This window comes from Acinonyx jubatus, chromosome A1 (genome assembly GCF_027475565.1).
Source record: "Acinonyx jubatus isolate Ajub_Pintada_27869175 chromosome A1, VMU_Ajub_asm_v1.0, whole genome shotgun sequence".
Lineage (NCBI taxonomy): Eukaryota > Metazoa > Chordata > Mammalia > Carnivora > Felidae > Acinonyx > Acinonyx jubatus.
In genome coordinates, this window is record NC_069380.1 from 71,058,369 (window position 1) to 71,076,349 (window position 17,981).

General features: G+C 38.8%; 1 protein-coding gene across 8 annotated transcripts in view; it reads right to left on the reverse strand.

Moving 5' to 3' along the window:
- The window catches only part of NALCN (sodium leak channel, non-selective), a 316,716-nt gene that overhangs the window by 192,646 nt on the left and 106,089 nt on the right, over nucleotides 1-17,981 (reverse strand). For all 8 annotated transcript variants that reach the window (XM_053217644.1, XM_053217633.1, XM_027065180.2 and 5 more), the window contains 3 exons: nucleotides 11,774-11,916; nucleotides 11,548-11,652; nucleotides 5,632-5,718 (listed from right to left, as the gene is read on the reverse strand). In XM_053217644.1, the coding sequence (XP_053073619.1) occupies nucleotides 5,632-5,718; nucleotides 11,548-11,652; nucleotides 11,774-11,916 (335 nt within the window). The remainder of the gene's footprint in view (nucleotides 1-5,631; nucleotides 5,719-11,547; nucleotides 11,653-11,773; nucleotides 11,917-17,981) is intronic.

Below are 17,981 nucleotides of genomic sequence, written 5' to 3' on the forward strand. Positions count from 1 at the left end.
CATATATGCATTTTCGTTTATTATCAAAACAGCAAAGACCACCCTAAAGGTGCCAAATTGAATCCTTTCCCTGTATGCCTGGATATGACTCTCATTATGGTTATAATTATAGCTACGATTACACTTAAAATTTGTGTCTCACAACACAGAGTGGAATTTCTAAGTTTCTAATTGCAGATCAAAGGTGCCTATTTTTTTCCTCTACAACTGGCTCTTTAAAGCCCATTATTCTTTAGAAGAGTAAGAAGAACTCTGAGTTTCCTAACTCATTTGAAAGCACCATAATCAATATATGGAAAGAGGAAGCAGGGATACCATAATGATTGCAATGAATATGAGGTAAAATATGTATGTGTGTACATAGTAATGTAGGAAAACAATTAAAAAAACCCTGTTCCTATTGCTCAGATCCCATCACTGCTCAATGGAATATATAAAATCTTAATAGATTTATTTCTGCAATGTAAAAACAAATGTATGTATAGATATACAGATGCATATGTTGTATGCATATATATGCATGCATGCAGGTATACACACATATTATGTTGTATGTATATACATATACATAAATACGCACATATTTTTTTACATTGCAGGAATACATATGCACACATACACACACATATATCTTTTAGATACATACATACATACATACAAAGAGACAAACTATTACACATCAAACACCCAGAATCACAGAAGGATCAGTCTACTATGTATTTAGTTGAACAGTAGTAGGGAAGATTAAGCCAAATCAATCAATCTTATTTTATTAAATTATTTAATTACTTATGGTTAGCAGGAAATACACGTAGATGTTCATACCAATAAAGTAGACTAGCATATGGAAAACAGAATAGAAAATAAAAATATAGCGAATAATACCAATGAAGAAAGTAGGCAAACCCAAAGCTATGTCACAGGAAACAAGGACGGATATGGTTTTTAAATGTCCTTCACTTATAAAGGCATTCAAGCCAGTCTCCATTTACGTGGTAGGTGGTTTTAAAATTTTGAATATTTGAAAACAGAATTTATGGAAAGGCTGTTTTGGAATAATTGAAATTTATGCATTACTTACTATTATGCCATCTATGTGAACTAAAATCCTATTACTATAACTTATTTCATTAGTTATCTATTTTATCAAAGCAGTAGGATATATGGGTTTCTGGGTAAAATATTTTGTGTTTTGAACTTGGAATCAGGGGCACCTGGGTGACTCAGTCGGTTAAGCACCTGACTCTTGATTTTGTCTCAGGTCATGATCTCGCGGTTCCTGAGTTTGAGCCCCACATCAGGCTCGGGCTGACAGTGCAGAGCCTGCCTGAGATTCAGTCTCTTTCTCTATCTCTCTGTGCCCCTTCCCTGCTTGCTTGCTCTCTTTCTATCTCTCAAAATAAACAAATAAACATTCCAAAAAAAAACCTGGAGTCAAAGTTTCAAACAAAGTTCTACCCGCAGGACAAAATCCATGGTTTCTTCAATACTCAAATAGGAACTCTAGGCGACCAGTCTGCCATCTCTCAAATATTTATCCACACCTAATTTTTCTGATTTATTTTAATGATGGCCAAATTACTAACTCAAATTAATTACAGCTGTTCATATTTTTTATTCCAATAAATTCTACTTTTTTGTTAAGATAGGAATGGTTTTGGTTTTTTACAACTATGTTATTCCTGAGTAAGAGTACATTTCTTTTCTGTCTTTTTGTTTTTGGTTTTGGTTTTGGTTTTTTTGTTTGTTTGTTTTGACTTACATCCAAGTTAGTTAGCATGTAATGCTATAATGATTTCAGGAGTAGATTCCAGTGATTCTTCTCCTACGTATAACACCCAGTGCTCATCCCAACAAGGAGACTACATTTCTAATCTTAGACCCATTTATTTCACATGCTGAAGAAGATAAAAACTCCTGAAAGCCGTAGGAAATAATCAAAGTCATGGCTAGGTCCTGCTGACTGCCACCATGTTTGAGAAGAGACACACTGGCAAAAGCATACAACATTATCCAACTTTGAAAGATGCCTTCAACCAACTCCCAAAGTATTGTTTGTTTTACACTTAAAAATAAATTATTGTATAGAAATAATGTTATTGGCATCATCCACTCAATTTCTGGTTCCTAGAAATAAGACCAAGAGAACAAATAGAGCTTCTTGTAGGTGAGAAGTCAAATGAATACTTGCACAAGCCAAGAAGGTTCTAGATCCTTCTTTCACTTGATTGTTCTCTTGTTTGGTAAACACCAATTGAGACTTTTCCCTGTATCAGGAATAGCTCTGGCAGTGACCATGATCGTTATGGTCCCTACTGCTATGGAGTTATCTCTGGTTGGAGAAACAGACTTTAAGTAATGAATGATACCATTTTAATTTATTTTACTAAAATCATGACAAACCCATAACATGTGGAAATATACAACCAGGGCACCTATGTATTCTTTCAGGATGAGGAAGGCTTCCTTAAGGAAGTGACTTTTGAGGTGAATTCTAAGTGGGAGAGAAGAGTGTTCTAGAAAGAGAAAACAATGAAAATGACAGAACCTCATGGAAGCAGAAATGCTATTTTATAAGAGATATAAAGTGTAAAGGCAGGAGTAGAAAAACTGGCTTTCTTGGTAACCTCTAGGCTACCTCTGGAAAGGGATGATGGAGGATAAGCTGGAAGGAATTAAAGCAAATACTTATTCTTCAATGTCATTCCTATAGTTTAAAATATGTTTTAGGAGAATGTAATGTCACATTTTGCCCATTTTAAAAATGAAAAGAAGTGACATATTCTACTGTTTGTCCTTGAGGGTGAGAGATCATTATGATTCCAGGCCGGAGTGAGGGGATGATTCCAATGAAAATTTTCTTGTTACCTAGTTTTTAGATGGCATTAGTCATTAATAAAAAGCCAATGAGTATTTCATGGCCATTTTATTTTAAATATTTTTTTCTTTACTTGATTCTTTTCTTTCTTTCTCTTTTAATTAAATGATGAATGGTTAATCTATTTTCCACTCAGACCCATCGATCCCTTGGCCATCCCACTTTTCATTTATACTCTTTCAGGTACACTCTTCTGGAAAGCTTGATTTTGGACCAAACATGTAAAGCTGAGCTCAATGGAACTTTCTTCATATTGAAATGTCAGAATTTATTCACCTTCACTTCAAACCATATGTGTCATTATTCATAAAATCTATCAAACATGCCACCATATTCACAAAGATGTCTAATATGCAGGTCTCTTGGATCCAACATCGACATACTTCTAGCCTAACATTTACCCACCCCTTCACTGATCTTTATTTTCCTATATCCATGCACAGTGCTGTTCTTTCATTACACTCTCCTGGCCATTTATCTCTTGCCATCTCAAATTTCTGTGATAAGGAGGCTAATAACTTGCTTTCTCAATCCAGACTGCAACTTTGACTCGTCTACTCAACAAGCATTTAATACATTTTAAGCAGCGTATTCAGGGCCCCTGTAAGACTTTGATTTGGTACTCATGGCTGGCCTGATAGTTTATTTCTATTACAAACTTACGTTTCCTTGGCATATTTTTCTCCATTGGATACAGCATGGAGCTAGGAGCCAGAAGACCCAGGAGCTAGGAGCCAGAAGACCCAGGTGTACCCAGGGCCTCTCCGTTTGGTAGAGGTGCAAGTTTAGGAGCTCACCAGGCCCTCTGGGTCCTCACATACTCATCTACAAAGGCTGAGGGAGCATGGCAGTCTTTCTCCATCACTGGGCTGTACTGAGTGAGGGCCTTCCTTGACCTTTCAGAGGAGGAGTGAGGACTCCAAAATGTAGATTGCCATAGCATCCTGCTTTACTTCTTTAAAATCCTCATTGCTCATGAGAAAGAATGAAATATGGCCCTTTGTAGCAACGTGGATGGAACTGGAGAGTGTTATGCTAAGTGAAATAAGCCATACAGAAAGACAGATACCATATGTTTTCACTCTTATGTGGATCCTGAGAAACTTAACAGAAGACCATGGGGGAGGGGAAGGAAAAAAAAAAGAGGTTAGAGTGGGAGAGAGCCAAAGCATAAGAGACTCTTAAAAACTGAGAACAAACTGAGGGTTGATGGGGGGTGGGAGGGAGGGAAGGGTAGGTGATGGGTATTGAGGAGGGCACTTTTGGGGATGAGCACTGGGTGTTGTATGGAAACCAATTTGACAATAAATTTCATATATTGAAAAAAAAATAAATAAAATCTTCATTGCTCTTGTAATTGCTCTTTAGACGCTGGTTTTTCTCCACCCACCCGGAAGTAATCTCCAGGAAAGCAGGACTATCTTAGTGCCACTAGTTATCAGCTGATGACTGATTACTGAGTAACTTTTTAGGCAAGAAGCTACCACTACCATACTGTCATTGCCATTACTGTCAGTAGCAATGGCAGTACCAGACACAGTCGTAGGAGTTCAATTATTAGCACCATCCAATATACAACAGAAAGAAGCCACAAAATAATATTAGGTCTTATCAATATTCCTTACAAATATTTCCTCTTTTCCTCTTCATTCTTTTAACTGATAGAAACAAATAACTATATGGTTAAACGCCACAGCAATGGTCCAAAGTACAATACTTTGCTTATGTTATGTATCAATCTTTGAAATGTATCAATCTCTAACCCCCACCTAGAGTATGATCCAAAAGAAAGAAAAGCGTGTTCTTATCCTGAAGCAGATGAAAAACCCTTCCCCGATTTATGGGGACGGATGTAAAGAACTACAAAAGCAGCCCCTTGTAAGAAAAGGATTTGTAACTGAAAACAAAAGACAGTGAAGAGAATCAAATTCCACAGGAGGAAGAATCAATTCCCTCTCCCGGGGATGATGTGGCTTGACTCTTCACCCTTAAAGAGTAAGGAAATGGACTAAGTGAAAATGCAGTGGGGTGGTAAGGATGCCACTTTTGGAAAGGTGATATGTTTTGAACACGAATTACTGATATTTGGAGGGAGAGAGGGAGAACAAAGCAAGAGAAGATGCCAGGGCAGTCCACCAAGGAAAAGGAGTTTATTGGGCTTTATGAAGAGATCAGTGTAGAGGATAAGTCCAAAACATCCACAGACCAGAAACCCGATGGGACGTCCCCTGATGGCTTCCCAAGGCCCTAGGATCCACCCGCCATCCCAAAGCCTTGTCTGCAGCAGGTGCAGTTTGTTAAGGAAGCGCCTTTATTATGTCCCGTTGCTCGGACAGCTTGCAGATGCAGAATAAGCTACCTATTAAAAATATTCCTTCCCAGTTCCTTGGGAAGGTACTCAGTTAAGTGGATTGTGATTGTGACCACCCTCATGTAAACAATTCAGGCCTTTGTAGAAGAATATTTTTACGTCATTTAATATGACAACAGAATATTTCACTGATTTAATACTGTTGGAATGCTAGCACTACCTGTGTGCATTCATTTGCTTGAAATTTACCAAATCCTTGCTGTGTATCTTAGGAAAAAAATAGGTAGATCCTGGGAAAATACTGTCCAGGATGGAGCAAAATACTGTCCCTGACTCCTGGACCATAAATTTGGACAGACATAGAGTTCGGAGAGCCGGGGATTTCCTTGGATAAAAGTCAAAGAACTCTGCTGCATGAGTTTAAAAATGGTATTTACTGCACCTGGAGGCAGGCTGGGGCGCGTCCCTGGGGCTTGTTGACATCCACGGCTACCAGCTGCCATCCACCAGCAGCGTCTTCATGGAACATCTTCAAGACAAAGAAGGAGATGAGTCAGAGACACTTAATATGGAACATCGAGAACTCCTACTTTATGTCTCCAGCGCTTACATTTTTTATGTTATCAAAGATGTGTCTTTTTATGGATTTATATTTAGAACATGAGTCATTCCAATTATGTTCATTTGAACACTGAAAACTTAAGTGAATAATAATCATAATGAGAATGATGGTAATCGCTAGCCTGAATTTATTGAGCCCTTGCTATGCATCAGGTCCTTTCTGCTTTATACATCCTTGGCATATAATTGCCCAAATATTCTTCTTGACTAGACTTTAAAGTAGGCATTTTATCCCCATTAGATTGGTTATCGATTATTACATATTAGACCTGGAAGAAAATGAAAATGAGAATTCCCAAGCATTATGTCCGGTGTGATTTTTACTAGGAGTTGTAAATTTTTATCTTTATTTAGTGGACATTTCTCACTGAGCCAACAGAAAAATATTCTCTGGATAAATAATATAAGAAGCATGCATGTGGCACAGGGAATAAGGCTGGTGTTATTTTAATGGTAGGAGACTGACATATCACTTAGACTCTGTGAAATTATTTTAACTAGGCCAAATTAATCTGCTCAGCAGAATTTTATGTACATATTTATGAAGGGAAAAGTAGTTTCTTTTGCCTTAAAATACATAAGTGATGAAATCCAGAATGGTACAGGATACTAAAATCTGATATTTATTGGATTGGATATCTGGATTGTTGGCTGCCTAGTTTATTATCTTACTGCACATTCTACTACCTCAAAAATTAGTCATCCATCAATATTACAGCCAGTGGGAAGACACTGCCCACTATTTCCCCACTAGTATATTTTCTTTCCAATTCCTTATGGGTTTGTGTATAGCGGGAGGGGTGTGGTTGGCAGTGAGGTAAGTTGGGATTAACGATTTTTATCTTTCTAAGACACTAACTATAAGCTAGTTTTTTTTTTCCTGCCCAAGGCCATAGTTTCACACACGTAAGTAGACATTTCCTTTGCCATACTTATTCATGTCCTTGTGTTAGTCTGTGTTCAAAAGGGTAATTATCGATGGAAATATTAGCCTATGCACAGATCCCATACCTAAGATTCCTGGGAGCAGATCATTTGCAGAAAGACAACTGTCCCTCTATAAAATAAGTGACATAGTCAGGGACAAGTGCTAAAATTCACAGACCATGTATGTATTTACCAGAAAACAGTTTTTCTAGGGGTGCCTGGGTGGTTCAGTTGGTTAAGCGTCCAACTTGGGCTCAGGCCCTGATCTCATGGTACATGGGTTCAAGCCCCACATCAGGGTCTGTGCTGACAGCTTGGAGCCTGGAGCCTGTTTTGAATTCTGTGTCTCCTTCTTTCTCTGCCCCTTCCCCGCTCACACTCTGTCTCTCTCCCTCTCTCTTAAAAATAAACATTAAAAATATTTTTTAAAAAAAGAAAACTTTTTTTAATCGTTGGATTGAGAATTCTCTACAATGCCAACCTGCAACTCAGAAAAATGGTGTATCAGTTGTTTACGTCCTAGAATCAATACTTTTCGAAGACTGCATGGGGGGCTTTTTGCCAAGTATGCTACTTATTTTGAACTTCAAAACATATACAGAGAGCACCTTTCATAGGACATCCTACAAAATATTGTTCCACATATGCTCAATTTAATTATCCCTTGAAACAGTACCCTGATTTATTTTTACATTATGCTATGTTCACCCCAAGGATAGCTACCATCTGTCTATATACCACATGTGTATTTTTAAGTGACAAGATGGGGGTGCACATTTACCCAAAGATTCTTTGATCAAAGATGGAAGTTACAAATTACTTCGCTCAGGTGTCCGTGTATAGGATTCTGATTCCCTTTAGAATGAATTTTGAAAGGTATTCTTAGTGGTAGAAGCAAGCACATCCCCATGAATAGGCTCATTCTGAGACTACATACATTGGTTGAAATGCAAACCTTTTACGGTATCTTTTAAAGTTCCCGTCAAAATTCTGGGTGTCTCCTTTTAAGGAGAAAAGACAAAAGCAATCCTGTCAGTCACTAGCTAAAAATCTTCTGTATGTGCAGCCTATGGTCTCTTATCATGACACAAAGGATCCCTGGGGCATAGATTTGCTTTGATCAGCAGCAGACTAGTTTTCTCTGTTAAATTATTTTTTTTCCAGCTGACCAAAATCAAATGAATCAATTTAATTGTTAGTAAAAGTGTTCTCTCAAGGTCACCCCTTTGTATAAAATGAAGTGAAGGAAATTCAGACATGTCCAAGGTTCCATTTGTCTTTAGTCCCCTGAATTATAAAACAACATTTAGATTGGTTAATGTGACAGCTATGTGAGGTAGACAACAGGACATCCCAAGCCAGGAACCCTCAGGGCTCGAGTCCTGAGCTGCCAGTTGTCCCTCCATATCCCTCAGTATGACCCTAGGGAACTATAACTCGTACATAAAGGTTAGGTACACGTTAATTGCCAGAGCCTAGCTCGAGTGTTTTTTGAGCACACATAACACAAATGTAGCCTTGTGTGGCCTTCAAGCTTAACAGTTTCCTTCTCCTCCAGGCAAAGTGAAACAAGCTTATCTCCACCATGAATCAGCGTAATCGGAAGACCACATGACTGGTGACTGGTGACAGGTGCTGAGGTGAAGCAGCTAAGGTGTGAGAACAGAGGCCTGGGATGGAGAGCGGCTAAGCTCAGGATGTTTCCTACTAGCACTCCGTGCATCCCAGCATCCAGCTCTGGGACGATACACCCACACTACTGTGGACCTATGCACGTGCTGTTTTATCACAGACCTATGGGTTTCCTGACCTTTAACCCAACACACAGCTGAGCATGGGGCAACCGTGACCCACGGCTAATAATTGTGCAGGGTATGAAAGCCATCATCTCCATCAGAGCTCAGACAAACTAATGATTACTCCTCTGAAATTTTCCACATCATTTTCTCTTTGTTTTCCTGTGACATGTTATATTACGGTCTCTCCACAAGTCCTTTGGCATTATTTTTTTCTGTAATTTGTTTCTATGCTGTGAGTCAAAAGCAGACTGCTTTGTTAATAACAACAACAACAACAACAACAACAACAACAACACAAACCCATTCAGTTCTCATCACCTGGTTCTCTTTTGCCTCTGTACGGTCCACATCAGAGGCAAGTCCTCTTGAACTAAGCTATCAGAAAGCCCCTTCCTCATCCCATTAATATGTATAATTTTCTTTCTCAACACCAATGCTCTTGAAAAGTCAAGGGACCCAAAGACACCAACAAGTGCACTAAGCCTGAGATCCCCTTAGCCTTTCTGTGAGGATAAGTTACACAGAACCACTGCTTATGTTCCACATACTAGAGAATGGCAGGAAGTGGCTCCAGTTCCGCAAAGCTGTGTGCTTTGCAATACAATAGCCATCTTTGTTTTATTCTCTTAATGCCTGTCTGTTTTATTAGAATTATAAACTAATGATGTAGTTAAAAATTTTTTTTAATGTTTTATTTTATTTTTGACAGAGAGAGAGCCAGAGCATGAGTAGAAGAGGGGCAGAGAGAGAGAGACAGAGAGAGAGAAACACACAGTCTGAAGCAGGCTCCAGGCCCCGAGCTGTCAGCACAGAGCCCGACGCGGGGCTCAACGCACAGACCACGATATCATGACCTGAGCTGAGGTCGGACACTCAACCGACCGAGCCACGCAGGCGCCCCAATGATTTAGTTTTTACAACTATTCCACGTGAAGTCCTTGTGCACAGAGTTCTGCCAGATTTTGCAAATGTAACAGAATCGCAGGAAATGATGTCCCTCCTCTCCTCAGACACAAAAGCATCTGAGCCACTTGCCTCCTGGCTGGCGAGGGGCTGGGCGGGGCCTGCAGCCTGTTGCCAGGCAGCCCTAGTGATGTTTCCCGAGGCTGCTGCAGGAGCTCTGGTTGCCTAGCAACCGGGTCCTCAGCCACAGCATTTCTCTTAATGAAGGTTTTTCAGGATTCTCTGTGTGATTACCTCTGCTGAATACCTAGATGCATTACCTCTGAATTACCAATTTATTCCTCCTGATTAGGTATAATTTTGCATCAAAACCATTTTGCACAACTTTGTTCAAAGTCCCTTCCCACTTCACTTTCTATTAGAACTGCTAGCTGATTTGGTGGAGCTTCCAAACACGACTTTTCCAGCTGTGGCTTTATAAATAAGAGTTACTTAATAAGCATAATGTGGTTTTAAAGTCATTTTATTTTAGGTCATCTCTTAGGAACACTGAATGTAAATTCTGCGCTGAGTTCTTAGCTTTATGCTCTATTTAGTTCTCAACGTCTTATAGCAGAAAACACACCTTCCAGACGTTGTCACCTGACTTAAAAGACAAGCCAGAGTGGCCCTTGAACTTTATTATACTTCATAGTTCCCTAGAAGAGATGACAGAAGAAATAAAAACTAGATGTGCTTTTTTTTTACATCTGTGATATAACCTATATAACATTAAAAAAATCTTTCATAAAAGTTTGACTAGTTGTTTTCCAAAATTGAATAGTATTAATACTATTTCATCTATAATGAATTGGCTAGTCAGTTCAAACCTTCACAACACCGTAAAGATGTTGCTTAAGGCTTTTCCAAATAATAGCATGTTTAATAGCATTTTAGCATGTAATTCATAAAAGCTCAATTTGAAGCTTTTCAAAGCCAGATTTGTACCTTGGAGGTTTCACAAATACCTTTGTCCACAGACTTGTATAATGATTTACAATGTTACATTAAATTTATCTTACAGTTTAATATTAAAATAGTAGTCATGAGCATCAAAATAATTTCATGCTTGATTCAGGAACTTTTATATTCTTTCTCTTATATAAAGATTCAAACTAGACTAAGACATATAAACCTTCCGTTCCTTTTTCTTTTTTTTAAGTTTATTTATTTATTTTGAGAGAGAGAAAGAGTGACAGAGAGTGTGTGAGTGAGTGGGTCAGAGGCAGAGAAAGAGGGAGAGAGAGAATCCCAAGCAGGCCCCGCACTGTCAGCACAGAGCCTGATGTAGAGCTCGGTCTCACAAATGTGAGCTCATGACCTGAGCTGAAATCAAGAGTTGGATGCTGAACCGACTGAGCCACCCAGGCATCCCATCCCTTCCTCTTTCTAAACACACAAAAAAGAATGCCCCCCCCCCCCCCAAATCCACACACAAAACAAAGCCAAAATTAAAAACAAAAACATAGGATCTGGACTACCCTCCTAGTTAATAACTGCCCTGAAGCTTTTAACCAAATTCTAGGGCACTCCCAATTTCTTGGGAGCACAGGGCTCCCCTACTGAATATGTAGTGATTCCTCAAAAATCAGATATGCATTATGAGGTCTTCTTCATAATTTACTATACTGTGATTGGATCGGTCTGAATGAAACATATTTCCCGTTCCAAAAAAAATTCTAATCCCATACATAAAGGCCATCATATTGGTTTTCAATCACATGAATAAATATTTTTAAAAACGGGAAATTCTACCATTTCCACTTTTATCTGCAAGCTCTCTGAAGACTTGTAATGACCGAATGAAATCAAAGGTATATAGTAAATGTGGGTTTTGTGCCAAACCCACCCACGGAGCTGATGAAACCATAGGTACCCTCACCCTATCACCCAGAAAAGCTGATGTGGTTGCTCTGGGTTTGGGCCTGTGCACGGGCATTGCTGAATAGCTCCCTCGGTGGGTCTGACTGAAGAAGGCACTTATCCCAGGGCTTTCCCACGTTCCCTCAGGGCCCACTGAGGGTGTGCCTGCGTTCCAGCGGGGAAAGGACATCACCCCCCATGGGTACCTGTGTGGTGGCTGTTGAAGTGGTGCTGCTTCTCGATCCCCACATCTGCTGAAACTGTACCCTGATTTCTGCAAATGTTTCAATGATGACAGCAATGAACACGTTCTGAAAGAAAATCCCGACCCGGATGAGAAAGTGTAGGGCAACGAAAAGCAAACAAAACATCATCAGAGGCTGTGGGGAGCGGGGGGCAGACCGATTCCACGGGGGCCAGTTTCTATGGTACCTTCACAAGCCAGGCCAGGAAGAATATGAGCGTGATGAAGTAGAAGTAGGACCGCCAGCGGGGGAAGCTGTCAATGGCTCTGTACATGAGGAATACCCAGCCCTCCTGGGATGCAGCCTCATAGACGGTGAATATGCTGGTGCCTGTGGGGACACAGGAGAGCGCACCGACTTACAACGGGCTTTGGAAATGGGGAAACGCTTTTGAGAAAAAACAATCGATATTTATCCACACTCATTTTCTCAATGACAAGAGCTCTTCTAAAGGGACTCCAATAGCATGCAATTTATTTTATTGTTCTTATTCTTAGGATTTTGACAAAGTTGTTTCTGACTTCAGGCCAGGGCCCTTTCATTAGCAATGAAATAACTTTATATCTGTCCCTGTTAAATGTATCTAAGAGCGTGGAAAAGGAAAGGAACCCTCAAACCAAGTAAGCTAAATAAAAAAAAATAATGTGTGCAGTACAAGCTTGCCATTTGGGGCTTAACACTTTCAGTGTGCTGAACGCACTTGTTATGGTTTTAGCCAAAATGAAATAAATTTGAGAACTGGGTTTCATCTGAAGTCACTTTCCCATAGGGACACTAAAGTACCTTAGGCTCCAAAAATTAATATGACGGAGCCTGTCTTTGGATTCCATTGTGTTTACTGAACACCGAAATGTAAGGCAATAAATCATCAAATAGCACTCTGTATCTCCACTTCTGGGAGAACTGTCTCATTGAAAATATTATTGATGATGGAAAGAAAGAGGAGCGAACAATATGCAGGCAGATTTTTGCTGTAGTGAAGAGAACCTAAAATGCCATTCAGGGGAAAGACAGTGTTTGCCTTTCATGACATTATGAGGGATGTGTTATTATTTCCCCACTTTATAGATGGGAAAACTAAGGCACAGAAAGAGTAAGTAATTTATCTAAGGGTGCACAAATAATAATAGGGGAACTTGAATTAATCCAGTCATTCTGGAAAGAGGCTCTGTGATGATACCAACTGTGATGGTATCTTGCCTCCTGATATCTTTTCTGTGGTTTGTTTTCCCCATCTGTAAAATGCATAAATAATAGCTCCTAGTGTGGTGAAGATAATTTCATTTCTGTAAAACACTGACACACAGTGGATATGTAATAAATTTTAGGTACTATTATTGTAAACATTGAAAATAGTTGCTTAATAGTATTTGGTGAGAAAACACATAAGCAAAAAGTACGGTACTGAGTTAAAGTTGTTTGTAAAACACACATGATGCATATTGTTATTCACAAAACTGGTGAACATTCGCACCCCAATAAATGCCATTGGTACAAATGGATTAAGTATTATGGGATATAGAACCAATATCCACCCATCTATGTTCTAATCGCACAGAAATTTAAAACTAGGCTCTTTATACAATCAGATGTCCAAACTAAGAAGGGGGTTACTAAAGTTGGCTGATGGCCAGCTGTCTCTCTGAGCCTGTGAATGAGGGAAGAATAATTAGAGCATCAATGGACCAAAGCATGCAGGACAACAGAAAGCCTGTGGTAAATGGAGACAAATGGGACATATGCAGCCTTGAAAGAAAAGCTGAGAGAAAGAAGGAAAGCAAATACTCATTGAGAGAATGCCTATTATGCTAAGTACTGTATATAAAATATAATGTCATAGAATCATATTTTGTACATTGGAAAGTCGTTGCCATAACAAATAGTATTTGTAAATCCTACTTCGTTTTAAGGTTCTTTTACCTATTTAAATGCTCAGGAAAACCTCTGTCTAATTAGGCAGGTAGATGGGTAGTTGTGTATAAGAGCTGGTATTATCCATCACATCCTTTTACAGAAAAGGAAACTGAAGGTCATTGGATAATGAATTTGCCTGGGGTAGAAAATGACAGAACCAGAAACTGAGGCCACACCATCAGTTACCAAGTCTTCTAAACTCTTTTCATCTTTACTATCTTACTTATATTTTCTCTTGCTCAAGACTGGGACTTTCCAAAGAGCGTATTTTCTCCTACGAACCTTAATTTGAATGAAGTCCATTTTTTTTCCTGAGGGACTATGGTGGCTAAGGTTGTAGCATACTGAGAAAATCATACAGGCAGATGATTTTTAAGGGTAAGATTCAGGGAAGAAAAGCATGCACAAAAAAATAAAATGCCAATAGAAAAACAGAAATGATTCTTTTCATTAATGATTCATACATACTAAAAATGTCCAAAATATTTGCTTTTGTGGACTGCATACGAAAGACAATTTTCACATAAAACAAGTAATTTATGTTCCTTATTTTCTTCTAGTTATTTGAACTAGAAATCCATTATGAGTAACTAGTAAAGCCTAATAGTTTTACCAATTGAGATTTACAGGTAAAATATGAGGACTGTCAATGTAAGACTACATTTGAGAGGAACACTGAATTATCCTTCTTCTATTTGTCCAGGTCCTTCAATATTAAATCTACAGGGAAGATGCTATTTGAAAGTAAGTAAAAATAACAGTATGTTCTTATCTCAAAGAGTTTCCTTCATTTTTTCTAATTTGACACACACACAAAGGGAAAGAAGTAGAAACCCACCATGCGGCTCAAAGAGCAGCATTTGTTGATACAAAGAGATCAGACATTTGTGAAAATCTAGCTAAAACACTTCCCAGAACAATGCTGACGGTTGAGGAAGTGAACTCCCCTGGGTCAAAGGCTGGGAGGATGCACCTATCAGTTGTAGAAGAGAAGGCATTTGGATAGGACCTTCCTCATCACTTTTCTGCTGCTGACTTTGCAAAGTGTACGAAAAGAAAATCCATTGGAAAGATTTTCCGATTGTTCAACATTTAAACGGACAAAAATGGAGTTTATGAACATCTTATTTTCTCTGGGAAGTGAACAATGCTGGGGAAGAAGCCAAAGGTACCTAGCTCACACATGCTGCTCTCTGGTGCCTCCTGGTGCTTGTCTCTGGCGTGCTTAGCGGAGTCCAGTGCAGCTCTTATCCAGCCCAGCTCACCTCCATTGCCTTCAGGCCACACTGGGTTCTCAGATCTCCCAAGGAGTCCTCCGTGCACCTGTGTCTCCTATCACACTTACTCCTGCTGCCTAGTTTATCTCCCTCACTAGCACTGACTAGCTGACTAACTTGGAGAGCACTCTAAGTGAAAACTATCTTTCACTTCTGTACCTGGCATTAATGAGCACTCAATTGTTGATAAATGAAGCCATTATCATGGTATTAAGACACAAAGGCTTTTCCCAAATATTTGCTTTTTTAAAAAAATTAATTCTTCCTCACTGTGATTATTGCACAATTTGGAAGCAAAGGGGATAATTTTAGGATTGACTTTATGTTTTGCTGACTTTCAAAATTCACTTAAAACACATACACGTATGCAAATTTCAAAGTCCACACTACATATAAACAAGAAAGTCTTCCTGTATTGTTTGTGCCACCATGGAAAATTTCTAAAAAATATTGTATTTTATATATACAAAATATTTTCTTTTTTTAATATATGAAATTTTACAAAATATTTTCTAGATATATTCCAGAATACTTTAAGTCCATTTTAACTATAGAACTAAACTTGCTACCTGAAAAGACCACATTTTGTTAAATGAATAATGATTCTACAATAGCATGTGGGGATAGAATGCATTCTCTTACTGGAGAACATTGTGGCCTGCTCCAAAAATATCTCTGTGAAGCTATTGGAATTGTACCACTTTCTTAGACTCCAAATTCTCAAAGCATAAATTCAAGTTGTATAAGAAACAAAATCACAACGACACTCAGCTCATCAATCCTCCTAATTTCAGGCACCTTTCCTGACCTCTTTCACTGATGGTTTGAATTTAGTGGATAAGAAGACCTATTAGTCTATATTTGGAAAATAAGTTCCTGGGAACTTGCTATAGGCTATATATATTGAGACATAGCAGTGGATTTTTTTCTAGTTCTGAACAAAATTATATTTCCTTTGTTTTGACTATCTTTAATATTACATTTATTGCTTGGCTGTCTTCTGCTGACTCTTTTTCCATTAAAAAAAAAGTGATGAATTGACTGTCTCCTGGGAATATTGCCTATTGTTTATTCTAGTCATAGGTTACAAAATACCATGGAGTCATTCAACTTTCAAAGAACAGGGCCACAAAACTGTGGTGACAACTAATAATAAGCTACTAACCTGGGGTCCCACCATTAGACTCCTCTTCAAACCCAGAATATATGTGATGCTATTCTAATGATGGTGATACCCAATCCATTGTGAAAATAAAAGGGGGGGGGAGTTAGAGTTGGTGATGTAAGCTTGAGACAGTTGAATAAGTAAATACATCAGGCTTTAGTCTGGACAATAACCTTTACCTTCATACTCAAAATTCCCAATAGAACCCAGAAAGTTCCTTTTAGGACCATCCATTCCATCCTCTCTCTCACTGTTCAAGGATCCTTGGGGAAATGTTCCTGAATTTTAATCCCTCCAGTGATAGAGAACACAGAACCTCTTGAGGCAGCCCCATTCCAGGTCTGACAACCCATCCCATTGGATGTTGGCTCTGGCTCGGTCCCTCTGGAATGTGCTCTCGGTTTTGCAAACCATAGCAAGCTACAGGAGTCTGGAAGTGGTCCCTTCACTTCCAGAGTGAATCATCCCTCCTTCTACAATCCTGCTACAGATACTTATTTTCTTATCTGGTCCTTTAACGTTCTCGACCTGCTGTACTTTTGATAAAATTGACCTGATTGTCTGGCTTCATTTCCCACCAGGCTCAGACTCTCACTTTTGGAGGGCACAGTGATAGTATTTTTGTTATTCAAGAACATCAGTTTCCTTCAAACTTATTCTAAGTTGCTCTTTCTGTTCCTCTGGCTGCCTTTGATAGGATCTCACTCTTTGGACATCAGCTGATTGAGTTTTCCTCTACTATAATCCAGTTTGAGCATCCCCTTCAGTTGGAAGGGAAAAGATAGTTACATGCTTCTCTACCACTACATTTGAATGTTTGTGATCAAAAAGTGCCTCAATAATCTGCTCTTAACCAGTATATTTAACTGTGGAAGGATAGAATCTCCATCCTAGACCCCAAAAGGATGCTTATTTGATCAACTACAGTTGCAATGACTAAATATTCAGTCCTGGAAGGTGGTCCAATAAGTAAACACACATAAAGAGCTTGATCTTTGCATGTTTCCATTACTAAAAATACAACTCGTTCAAGATGGATTGTGCTCATTGGTGCTCATTTGTTTTGTCGTGTTTGCATTCATATAACTTGCTCTCCAATGAAATTGTTTTTTTAAACTCTAGAATTGCTCCATAGAATGATATTCTTAATAAACCACAAAAGTAATAGAAAAGAAGGGCTTTGCATAGCTTAAGGGGGGAATTGACTGAAGTCACTCAAAGGTAAGTTGTCCTGTCAGTTTGAACTGAGGTAGAATTCACTGGGGTTTTGTTTGTTTGTTTGTTTGTTTTGTTTTTTTGTTTGTTTTAATTCCTGAAGTGTCACTCACTGGCTTAGTTGACACTCTCACCCAGGGTTCCTCAACTTTGGCACCAGTGACATTTGGGGCTAAATAATTTGGGGGCCTGTTCTGTGCACTATAGCATCCTGACCTCTACCCACTAGATTCCAAAAGCACTCCCAACCCCCAAGTTGTGAAACCAGAAATGCTTTCAGACATTGCCCAGTAGCCCTTGGTGGGCTGAATCGCCCCTGGTTGAGAACAACTCTTCTAACTTGACAGTCTTTTTGATTCTGTAGCTTTGCCCTACAGTGCCTAGCTCTGGGCCTTGCATATGATTTGTATTTATTAAGTATTTTGAATCGAATTGAAGTTCTTCTCTTGACACAGGGAAAAATGGAACACTTGTGAGGTTTCTCAAATTTCTCCTTGGCTTATTATGAACGGTTTGGAGGTTAAACAATTTGAGGCCAAAGGAGAGACCTAAAAATGCATTTCTGGACTATATTTACAATAGTCTACATTTGAATTTGACATTTTATTCATCTCTACAGATTTCTGAAGGCTAAAAGCCTAGATCCTAAGACATCATTTGCTTATATAAAGTATTTGCCACACGGTGGATAGCTCAATAGTACCAGTACATTAATATTTATGAGTTTTCTGTTGGAAGAAAATCTTTTTTTTTTTTTTTGATTTCCTGCAATTTTATAAGATGACTGTACACACATGTAACCTGGGGGGGGATATTTTAGTTTG